The following is a 16101-nucleotide window of genomic DNA, read 5'->3' as shown; positions in this document are numbered from 1 at the left end:
TGCTCTTCCATGCCTCTGACATGTGAGTAATGCATATGTGTATGTATGTTATGGTCATTATTTGCTGAAAACAGCAAATAAGATGAAAGAGACCTTATGAAAACAAATATCCACCATAAATGCTGGATGCAACATATGAATATTTTCTGATAGTGTTTTGTTTGTAATATGGTCAGTTGGAGTCAGTGACTTAATCTCTTGTAAAACTCTTGAAGATTTCTGTAAAGTGTCACTCATCCCTTCCCCCAGGTAATGCTTTCTGTGTTGTCCAATAAAAGAGAGAGCAAAGCCCATTGCTAGGGACAGACACACAGACGCAGACCTGGACCCAGACACAGGGACAGACTTACAAGATACCTACTTCAGACAGGCACAGATTCAGAGTCATACAACAGGCCGACAGGAACTGCAAGAAGACACAGGAACCGTAAAATGGAGAATTCAAATGTGGGCTTGATCTTGGCCAGATGAAACCCAGGGGAAATGCTTTACCGACTTTTAGCTGAATGTGACACTGATGCATAGTTGGTGACTCTCAGTTTATTAGTAATGTGTTCAAACTGACACACTTTCTCTGTTTTCATGGAACTCATGGACCAATGGTGTAGTTACATGTTAGCCTAACAGCCATGTCAATGCATGCATGCTCTATGAACTAGGAGAACATGGAGGGCCAGGTATGTCATACAGAGGAAACACATGCTACAAACAACACAGGGTATTGGGACTATAAGGGGTAGGGAAAAATACAGGTATAAAAGAGAAATAGGGATAAATTAAAGACACATAAATTAGGATAAAGACTACAGAAATAAAAGCTAAGTAAATAGGGATTAAAAAAAGGAGAGAAACTATTCTCCTGCCTTTCCCATGGTAAGGAGTTTGGAATTTATCCTAAGGCCAATGTGGAAGCATTGGCAGGCTCTATGTAGGGTACAGAGTATTAAATCTGTGATTTAGGAAACGTTTCTGCATCATATACAGAGCACCTTGTGTTTAAAGATGATAGTGTATTAGGATGGCTCCATACAGAAACTGGCTCACAAAGCCAGACTGGAAAAGGAACCCTGAGATCATGAACACAAACAGAGATATCCCACAAAGCATCGTGGGCCAGGTAGATGACTGAACACCAGACAGGGTACAGACTGCTAAGAACATGTTTCTGTCACCTAGGCCATTTGCAGTCAGATGGTACTGTATAAACTTGCTACGACTTTCAAAGGCATAACAGCCTTGATACCAGCCTTGGATTCAATGAAGGGGCATTAGTAACATTTAGCATGTTAAAATTTGCACACTCAAAATGGAATCTTGAAATATGTCATGCAAAATATCTTCCAAATACTCGTCAGTCACTGAGAGTGGTAGAAGAATTGTTCTGTAATCAATATATGCAAATAAAAAGAAGTCAAAACAATGGTATGGGAGAAGATGGCTTGTTAATGCAGGCAGAGAGACCAGGTAAGAACACCCATTTACTAAGCACAGATGTATGTTACAGGCTCTGTCAGTAAGACACAATGACATGATTGCAACTCAAGTGGCCAACAGGCACTGAAAATACAAAAACAGTGAACAGCACATTAGACAGGGTGGATGTCTCCTGTGAAGACTGAACCACAGAGTAGCCATTTTAGATAGAAAGAAAACAACAAAACCAAAACAACACGGAGGAATTACAAATGATACAAACGAATTGCTAGGAATAAGCAATTTAAATGTCTGGATATGGGTGGGAGATAAGGTTGGAAGGAGGTCAGAAGATAGTGATGCTGTGATAGAGATACTGGACTTGGTCTAGTCAGTAATAGGGACTGCTGAGGTGTTTAAACTTGAATTAAGGGCAGCTATGGTGGTGTATTCACCTATAATCTCAATACTTAGGAGGCTTTGGAAAGAGGACCATGAGATTAATAGGATACCTAGGTCAATCTGAGCTAAGTAGCAAATTCTAGACCAGTCTTGGCCACGTGACTGACAAGCTCCTGCCACAAGAAACAACCTAGATTGGATAGAAGTTTGAGCTGATCTATTTTAAAAGCTAATATGTAGACAACGGATAGTTCCAGAATATGTATAATCTCATGCCTACATCAAGATCCCTGTGGCTCATTATTAAAGGTCATAATCAACAAAAAGCAAAAGTTTCAGTGCTGTGTATGAAATACCAAGGATATGGACAACACTTTAGGCCTCGGTACAAGGTGGGTGTATAATAAAACACTACTGATTGCAGAGAGAAAAAAATAATCGCTACCTAGTGACTGCTTTTGTTCATTTTTTAAAAAATGTAATATTCTGCTGAAGAAAAAAAATTAAACAGTATGGGCTACCAACCCTTAGGTCTTTGCTCCCTCCCACATACTTGTGCTCTGACACTGTGACTCACGCCACTCACACAAGAACCTGAGGACCAAGAAGAAATGGTATCTGTTCAGAAAGCTAGGAGTCACTTCAACAATAACCCTACAGGCACCCAGCGTCTTTAAGCACAAATGGAGCTAAAAACCATTAGTCCCAGCGGTTACTTGAGAACTGCCTACTTCTGAAATTTAGTTTGATTTGGAGAACCGTTTGGGAAAAGCTAAGACATAACTGGTAAGAAAAAAGGAAAAAGAAGGGACACCAGGAATCAAGAACAGCAAAAATATCCATTAAAATCTAAGCACATAATTTGTCATTATCAATTTCAAGTGTGTATATCCTAAGACTCGGCAATATGACTTCCAGTTCCATGAAGCAAAATAAACAGCTTTCTCAATTATTCAGTCTCAGGCATTCTGTTATAGCAACAGAAGGTGGATTATGTCAGGAGGCCGGCTTCTGTTTACCCCTTTTGAAAACTGTAGAGTTGCTTGGCACTTTTAGTATGCAATCCAACACTGGTATACTTTTTCATCAAACAGCACTATGTTAATTTGACATTTGCCTTATAGCTACTTTGTTGAATTTCAAGCCTAAATGTAGAACCAGGAATATCCAATAATCCTCTGTTTACTAATTTGGCTTGAGACATTTCCACTCTGGGACTAGAAGTGTTTAGTATGTTTAACGAGGTGACAAATGAAATTTGCAGTAACTTGAGAGCAAAGACTGGTTTACTAACATTCAGGGAAGCACTGTGCTTAGATAGCCATCCGAGCAAGGAGCTGAGGACATTCATGAGATTCCTAGCTTTCCCAATTAACTGGGAATAATGGCACCAATCAACCTTTAAAGATGCAGAGAATGAAATACAACAGCTCAAGAGGGCTCAGCCACATGCCTGGCTCAAGGCTGGAGAGTGGGGGCTATTCCCTAACTATTGGCCATTATTGTTGATAGGAACTACATTAATTGGGTAAAAGGTAAAAGGTTCATGTGCTCGGAAGAGAAGCCCAAGTATTCACATTCATTTATAACAATAGTGTGTGTGTGTGTGTGTGTGTGTGTGTGTGTGTGTGTGTTCAATAAAACTTTTTTGTAAAAGTAAGCAGTAGGCTACCTTTGGCCATGAGCTAAATTTGCCAGTCCCTAGGAACATCTAAACTTCCCAAGGTTGAATCTGGCTCATTGTTAAACCTCTTTCAGCAGTGATTATCAAAGGTATAACAGTGATCTACCCACCCCCAATACAAGATTATTTGATTTTCTTTTATATCCCTATAGCCAACATACTCAGTAAATGTTTATTGAACCAAATAATTGACATCTATAATACAATAACTGGTCCTACCTCATGATTTCTTTTTGAGAAGTAAATGAATTAATATTAATCACTTACACAAATGGTGACTACTTCATATTTAAGTCCTAGTACAGTGTTTATTGTTAGAGGTCTTTAGGTCTTTATTGTGATATCAAAATATAAAAGGGCTCTAAAATGCCTTAGTCTTATAAGCCAGTTGGCAGCAAAAATCTCACCTGAATTATTTATTTCTCTATTTATTTCTACTATAGATCTTACTGGAGGGCTATAGTATAACATAGAGATTTATGCACCATATCAGCTTTCTGAAAGTTATAAAATTCTAATTTCCAAAAGACATCTGATACTAAGGACATTAGATAAGGGATCATGGATCAATGTTATCACCTTTGGAAAATACTGCAAGGTAGTTTTGAGGGGCATAACTAAGGTTCCCTTAGTTTGGCACCAAATTGAGCACTGGGAAGCAGATCTATTAAATGATGATATCTGAGTTTTTTAATATGCATATTAAAATCAGATAATTAGCCTTTAGCAAATCAAATCAATGACCTTTGGTTTGCATTTTCCCGTTACTTCGTTTCTACTCTTCTGCCTGGAAAGGTGACTTTCCCTCACTCTTTTCCCATCTGCTAACTTCCTAGACCATCTTGTGGGCTAGCACCTCCCTTCTGTGTCTTTAGCACCGATCTCTCCCACTTCGAATTATTAAACTTCTTTCTGTCTACATCTATAAATATTCCCCTGACATCCCTTTCAGTAGCCACTTGCCTTATTCTTGAAAACTGCAAAGATCTATCCCATTACATTCCCCCCATTCTTCAATACGTGACACCAAGGCTCCCATTCACATCCATAGTAGAATTGCTCATCTGGTTCCCCAGCATCAGTGGGCCTTTTCATGATTCTTTCTTTGCTCCTTAATACTTACCTTTCTAGCAGACCCTCTTAACTCCACACAGTCCTTGAGTGTACACATTTGCTTCTGGAAAATCAATCACTTACAGGACGACCGTTCCTGTGTCTGTACCTGGAGTCCCGCTGTCTTTCCTGAACGTCAGACACTGTCCACTAAGCATCTCCTTTTCAATATCCCTTAAGTAACTAAACTCAGGCTAAACAGACCTGCACATCTACTCCTTTTATGCCCCTATTCAGTGAAGGGCGCCGACAACCATCCAGTGCTTCCAAAGCTTGGAAAGAGTCACCTCCTCCACCACTTCACTTTTTTTTTAACTAAAAAAACCATTAAGATTTGAAAATTTTTATTCATGTGTATTCTCATGTGTGTATGTGTGATGCGTGTGTGTGTGTGTGTGTGTGTGTGTGTGTGTGTGTGTGTGTGTGTGTGTGAGCGGTTCCCATTGGAACCAGCAGAGGGCATCAGATCCCCTTGAGCTGGAGTTACAGGCAGTTGTGAGCTGATGGGAATCAAACTCAAGCCCCGTGGAGGAGCTGTAGGTGCTCTTAACATCCGAGCCATTTCACTAGTCCCCCCCTTCACTTTAAAAAGTTTGAAGGGCTGGAGAGATCTTAGACAAGTTTGTGGATGGGTCATCGAGTCCTGTCATCTCCAGTTCCCCCGTTTATTAGGACCCTGTCTCTGTTTCAGCCGTCCTCGTCTGCCTTCTGTTGCTGTGATAAATACCCCCGCCGGAGGCCTTTGGAGAGGAAAGGACTTAGTTTAGTCCACATGTTATAGTCTGTCACCCAGGGAAGCCAAGACAGGAACTCAAGGTAGGAAGTGGACGCAGAGACCAACCGAGAAACACTTCTTTCTGACTCCCTTCCTCTGGCTTCCTCACTCACCTTTCTTTCAGAGCCCAGGTCTACCTGCCTAGGGATAGCACTACTCACAGTGGGCGGCGCCCTCCTACACCAATTAAAAACTTAAAAAATGCCTCACAGCCACTGACCACAGGCCAGTAGGATCCAGCCACTTCCTCAGCTGAGGCTCCCCCTTCCTAGGTGACTCTGGGTTGTATCAAGCTGACAGCTAAAGCTGACTCTGACACATGTCACAGTCATTTCCAGCGTAGATCACTATATCGAATTCTTTACATGGTTCTGTCTCCTGTTTGGACCGTGGCTAATCCATTTTCAGTTGTGCAGCCTGACAAATGAGATCACATTCCTCCCTTCTTAAACCATCCATGCCCTCGGTAAAGTCCATATCTACTCCTAGACTTTTATGTTTTATGATGCTGTTTCTAGAGGCTTTATGTTCCATCAAATAGTGAACGTATATTGCCTGAATGCCCAGGGATGTGACCTTAGAGCAATGAACCAACTACAGCTTTAAATATCAAGTAATTTAAAACCCAGTGGCTGGAGGCTGGGGAAGTCACACAAACAAACAAACAAACAAACAAACAATTCCAGGTTCCAATACAAGTTTAAAAGCTACATTAATGAGGTATGTGCTATATCAGGGCACTGAAGTGATAGTTCATTCATTTGTTTATTCATTTTACAGTGCTGGGGAATGGACCCAGTCCCATCTGAATGTTGGGCAAGCTGTATCTGCAGCCCAAGCAGAAGTTTAATTATGAGCATAGTTCTAACTAATCTATTCTCATCCAACACCTCCCTTGGAAAGTTTTCCTGTTGGCTGGAGTCTGGGTTGACAGCAAGTCCCACTTGTTATATAGTATTATGTGTGCTTGCCCTGTATGGTCACCACTCAGGGTGTTCATAACGAATGCCAATGGTCCCCTAGAATAACAAGACATCTTGTGCCTGGCCACATCCCCAGTGCCAGGATGAGGGCTTTCTATGTATGAGGTTCTCAGTCTATATTTCCTGAACAACAGATTAAGAATTAGTATCCTTAAATAATTCTCCTGGTTTGAAGGTCAGGTCATTTTGCAGAGGAAACTATATGTTCTTTGAAATATGATGCCACTTTACTGAAGTAAAACCGACATGAAACATTTCACTCATGATTTCCATTTGCTTTGGGATCAATATGAACAGTAAGGCTTTAAACATAAACTGGACTAAACTAATAATGTCTTTTGATCTGTGCTTCTATATTTTTGAATTCCCAGGCCATATACAAAAATATAGGCTTCTTTTGGGAAAACTGGAGACATGAAACCATAGACTTCTTATGTAAAACATACTTTTCTTTCAATTATCTCAGGTAGTCAAATTTTGATGAAAGTTAATTAGACCACCATCTTCCTTTTGACACACAGATTTTCCCACATTGAGAAGGCAAGTTCTCAGACCTTCTGTGTACTTGTAATTCTAAATGATTCTGTTTCTCTAGTCAGCAAGGTGCAGCTAAAATTTCTCATTCTTACAGGAGGAGACCAGCCAATCTGTTTAGGTCTTCCCCTCCTGTCTTCTACTAAGCCAACATTTCCGGTCCACATGTAAGAGTCAGTTTATTCACTTGCCTTCCTAGTTCTATTAATCTGTTTCCAGTTTACATACTTTGATGAGATGGGATTAAAATCTGACATCTTTCTCCAAAATAATGGCTAATAGCTTCGTTTAACTAAGTAAAAGAAATCCCAGGCCGGGCACTGGTGGCGCACGCCTTTAATCCCAGCACTCGGGAGGCAGAGGCAGAGGCAGGCGAATCTCTGCAAGTTCAAGACCAGCCTGGTCTACAGAGTGAGTTCCAAAACTACACAGAGAAACCCTGTCTCCAAAAACAAAACAACAACAAAAAAAAGAAATCTCAAGAGCCAATATAGAAAAAAAGATCTGTTGGCACGACTGAGAAAAACCAGAACGTAATGGAGAGAGGTAAAGAACTCTTCTGGACAGCGAAGAGTAAGGACAAGAGAGAGTAAAAGGAGGACAAATGTAAACACCGCTTACCCGCAGTTCTTCCTTTGTACTGAAACTATTCAGAAGTTGTTGATAATGTCTATCCGTCATCTGTCGTAACAGGGAAAGGAGACAGGCAACAAATTCCCCCTAAGGAAAAAAAAAATCCCATGTTTTAAAGGAAGGACACATGAGACCATCAGTAACTTAGTATGAACTGCTCTCAAAGAGAATACTTTACAAACTTGCTATGATCCCAAATTTACCGTGTGATGTCTTCCAATCTAAACCACCCTTATTATAGTCAAAATGTTTCATGTGATGATCACTATCTACTTGGTATATATGAAATATTTTATTTGAATATGTTTACTATGGGGAAATCTTTTCTCTTGGGAACTAACTACATTTATCTAAGGAAGTACCATTATGTAAGCAGTTAATATACCTCCATTCTTTATATCATTTAAGATTCATATCAGTGCTATGTGGTAGAGGGTGAACACTTAAGAAAAGTCAAAACGTATGTTCAACATGGCATAAAGTGCTGTGTGTGGTGGTGGGTACCTGTGTTTGGCTGGCTGACACAGGAGTTTCATGAGTTTGAGGCCAGCCTGGAAATGTGAGAACTTGTCTCAAACAAACAAACAAACAAAAACAACTAAATGAAACCAGAAACTCTAAAACAAACAAACAAACAAACAAACAAAAAACACTAAAAGAGGGTAAAATAATACAGCCTAAGACACACACTTAGGCGTTAGCAGAGCTGGAGTCATCCCGGGGTCTCTTTTACCCCAAATCTCTTCTAATTCCACATTCCTTTTCTGAACTTCCCAGACCCCCCTTGAACTCATCAGAACACTGGTCTTGCGACTCACTGGGTAAAGGAACCCATACACTGACTAATGGTGGCTTCAGTCTCCCTTTAGACACGGTTGTAAGGTAACAGCCACTCTGTGTCTGAGCTCTATCTCACCAACTCCTGTGAAGTACAATGCTTAAAAACGAAAAAGGGACGTGCACACACACCATCCTCAGATTGGAAGAGTGACAGGAATTGCTGTAACTTGCATTTTTGAAAACACTTCCAACTTGCAACAATTGTTTTTATTGTAACCATTTTTGCTCAACAAAGAACTTACCTACTTCTTTCTACACGGGGAAACAACACACAAAACCATGCAGACACAGCAGGAGAAGCTGGCTAACCGGATGTGCGCATAGAAGCTCACTTTAATTGGGAGACCGGTTTGAGTGCACATGGAAAAGACTAGAGTATCGCGTTAAAACTGGAGACTAGAAGACTTGAGAAGTAGATTTTACAGCTCAGGCAGCTGGGCTAGCTCAGGCAAATGTCTTCCTGCCGGTGTCCACAAGAACCCATAGAATACAACTTAATGGTTCTGTCAGAGAAATCTGAGATTTCTTTGCATGCAGATAGTCACTTGTGACACGCAGGTATGTCCAACAGTTGCCCTTGGACTTCAGAGTAAATCTACAAAAGTCGGCCATATGGGTCATGGTACAGTTTGGATCTGAATTGCCCCCATAGGCTATATACAGAGTTCTTGTGCCAAGGCTGGACTACTTCAGGAGGCTAGGAAACCATTGGGAACAGAGTCTGGCTGGTAGAAACAGGTTACTAGGGGCATGCCTTCGCAGGCTCTGGCCTGGACGCTGGTTCCAGTTCTGCTCTCTGTTTCCTAATTCAGCATGCGGAAGACAGCCACCAATGCAAACTCCCACTGCTATGGACGGAGCGCCCTTGGCACACCTCCATTTGGTAAATGCATCACTCTGAAATCCTGAACTCAAGACTTTCTTCCCATCGACTGTTGTTAGGTATTCTGTCACAATGACACAAAGTAACTAATGCACTCTAGCAGGATTATCTCCCAGGCCCAACATACTATCCTGTCAATGTTTAAAAGAATTCTGGATACTTCACACGTGAGACAGAAAACATAAGGGAAAGGCTACTGCTATTTTACTGCAAACATGGTTCTGATATCACAAGCCTCGGAGAACTTCAGGTGATATTATGACCATTTCCACCTAAGCCAGGGAGCAGGCACTTTCTCTGGTAGCCTAGCACAGGGATCGCAGGGATTTATGAAGAAAAAAAAAATGCATTAGGTGTAAACACAGACTTCATTTGTCTCAGACATTTGCTGTGTCGCAGTAAGAGAGAGCTGCGGAAGTCAAGAATGGGGCCCAGGCAGGCAAAGAACAGTGGAAGCAGAGAGAGGGGGAGAAAGAGTGGAATTGCTGAGGCTGACGGAGAACAGAAGGCTACTGAGAGCCAAGGAAGAGAAACTGTGGGCCGAGGTGGCTGAAAAGGTTCCAGAGGCGTGTCAAGTCTTTAAAGCAGAGGGTCCCTGCCCCTCCACGGCCAGAAGCTGTAACACTGGACGCATAAGAGATACCAAGGGCTAAGAGTCCGGCTACCTGGGGCTTGCGCAGAATTGTAACACTCGAGGGAGCCACCTGCTACTGCTCCCAACCCTTGCTGCCACTCTCCATCAAATGCTGAGGATACAATGCTGCCAAGACCAGCATTTGAAGATCTTCTCCCTCGGTAACCATGGTTTCTATTTAGGCAAAGCAAAATGATCTCAGCCAGCTAAGCAATAAAAGGGGATGGAAAGGGTTGACTAATTGATTTTTGTGTGGTAAATATGTTCATTATCTTAATTATTGTGACATTTCCTAAGTAAACACAATATATTAAGTTATATTTTTTAAAAATATAAAATTCATTCTTTTTCAAATTTATTGTATTTACAACAATAAAACTCTTTCCAAAAGGCATTGCTAACACTATGATTTATGGAAAGATACTATGTATATGTTACTTATACTTTGCACTGTCAAGTTCATTCCTTACTAGAGTTGGGTGGACACTATCAAACATAATATAATAGTCTGGTTTCACAGCTAGCAAACGGCAAAGCTTGGATGTGAATGTAGGTGGCTTTGGTTCTAGAAGGCTGTACTCAGTGGCTTCTTTCCTACTTCCAGATTGGTTTCATGTAGTAAACACACCTGAATTTAGAGGGCATGGCTCAAACATAGATAAATACAGAAGAATCTATCTATTGCTAATACTGCTTAATCTAGTATGGTCTTTCCTAGAATGCAAATTAGTTGGTAGAGGTTCAATCAGTCTTTCTTGTTAGTTTTTGATATCGTATGCAAACTATTCTAACTCATTTAGTACATTACTAATATACTTAAACACTTATTTCAATACATCTATAAATACTAAAATACTTTAAGTTTGAAAATTACATGTCCTAGATACTAATTTTAATAACAAAAAAATTAGCAAATAGACCTTCAGTAGCTTATTATAATCTATGTACATTGATGAACTCTTTGAATCCAAGCTATTAACTATGTCTGTTGTGTCTGGGCTAGACCCATTGTAAATAACTTACCATTATGGCATCTAGTCTCTGGCCCATTTTGATATGCTATCATTGTTAACACTTACAATTCACTGTCATTTACCCACATAAAGTATTTTGGAACCTCAAATCCTTGTTCCAGGAGATTAGGTGTCTAATATTTCACTTCTATCTTTTTCTACTATTATGTAATTTTCTTCACTTTTAAGATACTTTAATAATATGTTCATGTGAATCCTCATGATTTATTTAAAAAAACAAATAAATCATTAGCCAAGATTCACTTACTTGACAAGTTGCCTCTAAAACTCAGTAGTCTTCAGTGGCTTTTATCCATTTTTATGTACAGAAAACAATGGGTATGTCTATCAATAACTACCAGAATATTTTAAGACTACACCAAAAGTCTTCAAGAAAGCTTTTCTTAAACATATGCCTGTTTTTTCCAGGTATTTCCTAGACAATGCTACCCTTGTCTTCTCTAATCACAAACCAAAAACAGTTCCTTGGACTTTAGATAGGCATGTCAGAGAATGTTAGGGCCAGTGGTGAACGGTCACCCACTACACAGGGCATTTAACGCAGTCACGGGCAAAGAAACGCTTATGCACTGTAGGAAACTCTGGTGGACAGTTAGCTGAGGGTGTGAGACAAATGGCCATTTACATTGCTTCATAAAATCTGCTATGCACAATTAGATGTTTTAAAGGAACGAATCCCAATGGTGCACTTTTTTTAATAGCTAGAGAAAGTATTTTAAAGTTTAAAGAATAGTTGGTGGAAGAACAAAAAGTACAATTTCTCCAAATAGTGAAAATAAAACTACTCTTATCTGGAATTATGATATAGCACACATAGTTCTCATGCTGGGGTTGCTAGGAGGCAGGGCACCAACACGGCTGTTATAGAGCCCTGGAAAATGCCACTGTGACACTTGCAGAAACTGATTTTCCTTACAGTGTCCATTTCGCAGGGGTGTTTAGTGAGGAACGCGCCTGTGAGAACTGCAAGGTGTGCACTGTGTGAGCTGCAAGGTGTGCACTGTGTGAGCTGCAAGGTGTGCACTGTGTGAGCTGCAAGGTGTGCACTGTGTGAACTGCAAGGTGTGCACTGTGTGAGCTGCAAGGCGTGTACTGTGTGAACTGCAAAGTTGTGCACCATGTAAACAACGCCATGCAGAGACTCCCTGCACATAGAGCCTGTGCTTTATGGAAAATGAGGAGGTGTTACCTAGCTCTTCATGTCCAGAGTGAACCTGCTTTGTGAATGATCGAGGTATTTCTCACGTCAGTCATCAGGGAAATGGAAATTAAACCCTCAGGGAGAGGGCTACACAGCCTTCAGAATACTCTTAAACCTGACACACAGACAGACACACAGACACACACACACACAGGAAAAAGTGACACCATCACATGCTGACAAGGGTGTTGAGAAGTTAGATCACTCATACTATGTACACAGGGAATGTAAAATGACATTGCCACCGGGGAGAGAAGTCTGGCAGTGTCTTGGAAAACTGAACATGTAGCCACCCTCTGATGCAGCAGCCAAATCCCTGGGAATTTTGAGGAAAAAGTGGAGAATCATGCTCACATAAAACCTAAATGCACATGTTTACACCAGCTTTCTTAATACTACACAGACTTTGGAAATAACCTTACAGACCTTAAGGGTGAATGGTTAAACATACTGTGATATATTTGTACCATGGAATAATACTCAGTAATTAAAAGGGGAGCAGGCTATACACAGCAACTTGCGTGACTTGTCACAGAATATGTTGGGTTGTTTTTTAAGCCAATCACAAACAGTCCCATGCTATGAGATTCTACTCATATGGCATCCTGAGATGACAGAGCTGCACAGAGAGGAGAACCGTGGGGAGTAGGTGTGGCTGTGAGAGCACAGCATGAGGAGTGACTGGGGGCGGGGGGCGACAGTCAGCATCTTGATCTTATCAACATCCGTGTCTTGTTATAGAATTCTACAGGCGGCTACCATTTATGGAACTGGGTAAAAGATACATGAAATGTTTTTATAGTGCTTCTTATACCTGCATGTGATTTTATACTAATACAAAATAAAAAGTTTAACCTAAAAAGTAAAAAAAACAATAATTAAAACAAAACAAAACAAAAACGAGCCAATCACTCAAGCCTTCTACCCTATAATTGAACTCTAGCAGCTTAAAGCAACATGCTGTGAGCATCCACCACACACTGGGTAACAGGAAGTACATGACGCAAACCTGAGGGCGTGGGTGCCATTTCCCAGAACAGGCTTTGTTAGGCCATGAGAACTGTGATTTACCCTTCTTTATTTTAAATAACATTGTACAGCTATTACATACATACATTAAGATGTTTAAAAAATTTATGTGTGTGAGTGTTTTGCCTGCATATATATCCTGGCAGTCATGTGTGCCTGGTGTGCATGGAGGCCAGGAGAAGGCATCAGATCCTCTGGGACTTGAGCTACAGGTGGCTGTGAGCTGCCATGCAAGTGTTAGGAATAGAACTTGGGTCACTGGAGGAACAAGCAGTGCTCATAACCATGGAGCCATCTCTCCAGTTCTGTGATATATATACACATATATATGTGTGTGTCTATACATATACACACATATACACACACACCATTTTAAACCTTAGTTTATGAAGATAGTTTAACTTTACTTGTGGTTTAGATGAAAAATGTCCCCCATAGGTTCATATATTTGAGTACTTGTCCCCAGCAGGTGGCACTGTTTGGGGAGGTTAAAAAAACTTCTAGGGAGTGGAGCCTGAGTGGAATTAGTACACCACTGAGGGTGGACTTTACGAGTTTATAGCCTTGCCTCACTTCCAGTTTGCTCTCCTCACACAGGAGACAGAGAGAAGCCATAATACATATACCCAGGACCTGTAATGTTAAAAGAAAATGCCCTGACCTAACACTGTGAGACAAAGAACCTCCAAAGATTCCACTGGGTTTCTTTTGTGTTGGCCTTCTACAGCTGGGCATGGGACCTACCCTTATGAGTAATTCGCTTCACTAGTGAGACTGTTGAAGAAAACTCATTTTTCATGAGAGTTGGGGGCATGTGTCCACTTCTCCTTTCAGCGCTAGGAGCCCATCCGGCAGAGATCCAGGCAGGCCTGTGCATGCTGCCACAGTCTCTGTGAGTTCCCATGAGCAGCAGCTCTGTCGAAGGCCTTGATTCCTTGGTACTCTGCGTCCCTCTGGCTCTCCCACTCTTCCTGCCTCCCCTTCCACAGAGTTCCCTAAGGATCTCAGACTTCTTAACTTTTTAATAAAAATGAAAATTATTTGCATCTAGACCTTAACATTCTCATGCACAATTTGTGAAGCCAATAGCAAGTGTTTAACTAATGCTGTGTACATAATTTATTGATGAATATTAGAGCATCAACCACCACAGCTACAAATGATACCTCTTGTTTAGGAGAATATTGCTTAACATATAAACATTTTAAAAGTCAACCTCGTGTGAGTTTTAAAACAGAAATTCCTGTGTATATCGATAACTTGATGGTAGAGTACTTGCTTACCATACATGAAGCCCTGGGTTTGCTTTTCAACACTGCCATGAATAAATTAAACAATGCATATGTATATACATACAGCATATACGGAAACCTATGTATAACATATCTGATGCATTATTTCTTACTACTTTGCCTGAACCATGTTATGTTAGCATCCTATGACAGGGGAGTTTGAAAGCTTAGAATTTACAAAGTTAAACCTTCTCATTTAACACTATCAAATTGAAGACTAAGAAAGTTAAGATCTTGATGAGTCATGGCGAAAAATCCAGAATTAGCACCCAGGGCCTCTGATTCCAGTGGGTGTTCCCCTATTCTTTGTTATTTAGGCAATTTGGGGAATGAAAAGTCGCCAAGTTGACTGGGGATATAAAACCATAGACTAATTTAAATTTAGAAAAGAAAGAACTAATATCAAAGTCGTCGTCGTTCTGAAATTCAGACCTGCTTACTATAGCATCTGTCCCTCCAGGCTTCCTCGCTTAGTTTTTGCAGAGTGGAGGCAACCTCCTGTGTACTAGTTATTCCCACGGTGCATCCCAGGGACCAGGGTTCCCACAGTCAGACTACAACCCATATCCAAAAGGACTGGATTGTTAAGAAGCACAACCAGGCCCTGGATGTGCGCCACATGCCATATGATCTTACAGTGACGTCCTGGAACTGCAGCCGCATGGCAGAGCTGGAGGCTTGAGGCCGACTGGTGATCTCCAAGATGGTCCTGAGCAGGATATCCAGCAAGCTGGCCACTATCACGTCTATTTCCTCCAACACGGACTTTTCCTTAGGAGGAAAAAAAAAAAGTATCGCTCAGGAGACTGACTTTGCAGGTACCAAATCTCTTTTTATGGGCAAAGGGAGTAGTCCATCCCAAAATTTAGAATCAAAGACTCAGAGAACTCAAGATAATAAGAGATGCAGACCTCAACTGGAAAAAAAAAAAAAAAAAAGGCCTTGCAGAAAACAAAGCTTCAGAGAGTAAAGGCTCACCCTAAAGCACCCCTTTTGGCTCTGCAATATAAAGCTGGGATAACAACAAAAAGGGTGCAGAGATGTAAAAAACACCAATTCCGAGGCCGGCCATACTCCTGCGGAACCCAAACTGGCCTCTCTGGGTTGGAGTCTGTTCTCGCAGTACGATTCCCTAAAGTCCCAATTGTGCTTACACTGAGTCTTCTCAGCATGACAGTCACACAGATCATGGCCCAAGACTGGCTTATGCACAAATGACTATTCCCATAGAAGTGTTTTGTTTTAAAGCGTACATATAAACATAAGGGACTGGAGAGCAGTCAAGATGCATATCCTTGGTTACCAAGAGCCCTGAGGTTAGTAGCCATGGGAGGGAGGGATTTACTGGAATGGCTAATATTATCCGTACTTCAGGACTCCAGAGAGAACATCTGCACTGCCTACTGCATAGAAGACATAGGTTCCTAACACATCTCCAGGAGAAAACCTTCTGGGCAAACTGGCTCTTGGCAAAAGATACTTTTAGAAGTGTACTTTGAAGGAGCTCTTGGATATATGTGTGTATATATATATGTATATATATACATATATATACATACCCATATATGTATATATATTAAATACATGTGTATTTAATGATAAACTTTTTAATGCTTGCATGAAAACTTCCAGTTTCCCCGAGTGAATTGGT

The 16101-nt window shown here is 40.9% G+C and overlaps 1 protein-coding gene across 4 annotated transcripts in view; it reads right to left on the bottom strand.

The window, feature by feature from the left end:
* The window catches only part of Dock4 (dedicator of cytokinesis 4), a 409351-nt gene that overhangs the window by 92660 nt on the left and 300590 nt on the right, over positions 1 to 16101 (bottom strand). For all 4 annotated transcript variants that reach the window (XM_028872268.2, XM_028872271.2, XM_028872270.2 and 1 more), the window contains exons 25-26: positions 15087 to 15221; positions 7526 to 7624 (exon numbers count right to left, since the gene is read on the bottom strand). In XM_028872268.2, the coding sequence (XP_028728101.1) occupies positions 7526 to 7624; positions 15087 to 15221 (234 nt within the window). The remainder of the gene's footprint in view (positions 1 to 7525; positions 7625 to 15086; positions 15222 to 16101) is intronic.

This window comes from Peromyscus leucopus, chromosome 14 (genome assembly GCF_004664715.2).
Source record: "Peromyscus leucopus breed LL Stock chromosome 14, UCI_PerLeu_2.1, whole genome shotgun sequence".
NCBI classification, from domain to species: Eukaryota; Metazoa; Chordata; class Mammalia; order Rodentia; family Cricetidae; genus Peromyscus; species Peromyscus leucopus.
Note: the sequence above shows the minus strand (reverse complement) of the source record. Positions and strands in the feature narration are given on the sequence as shown.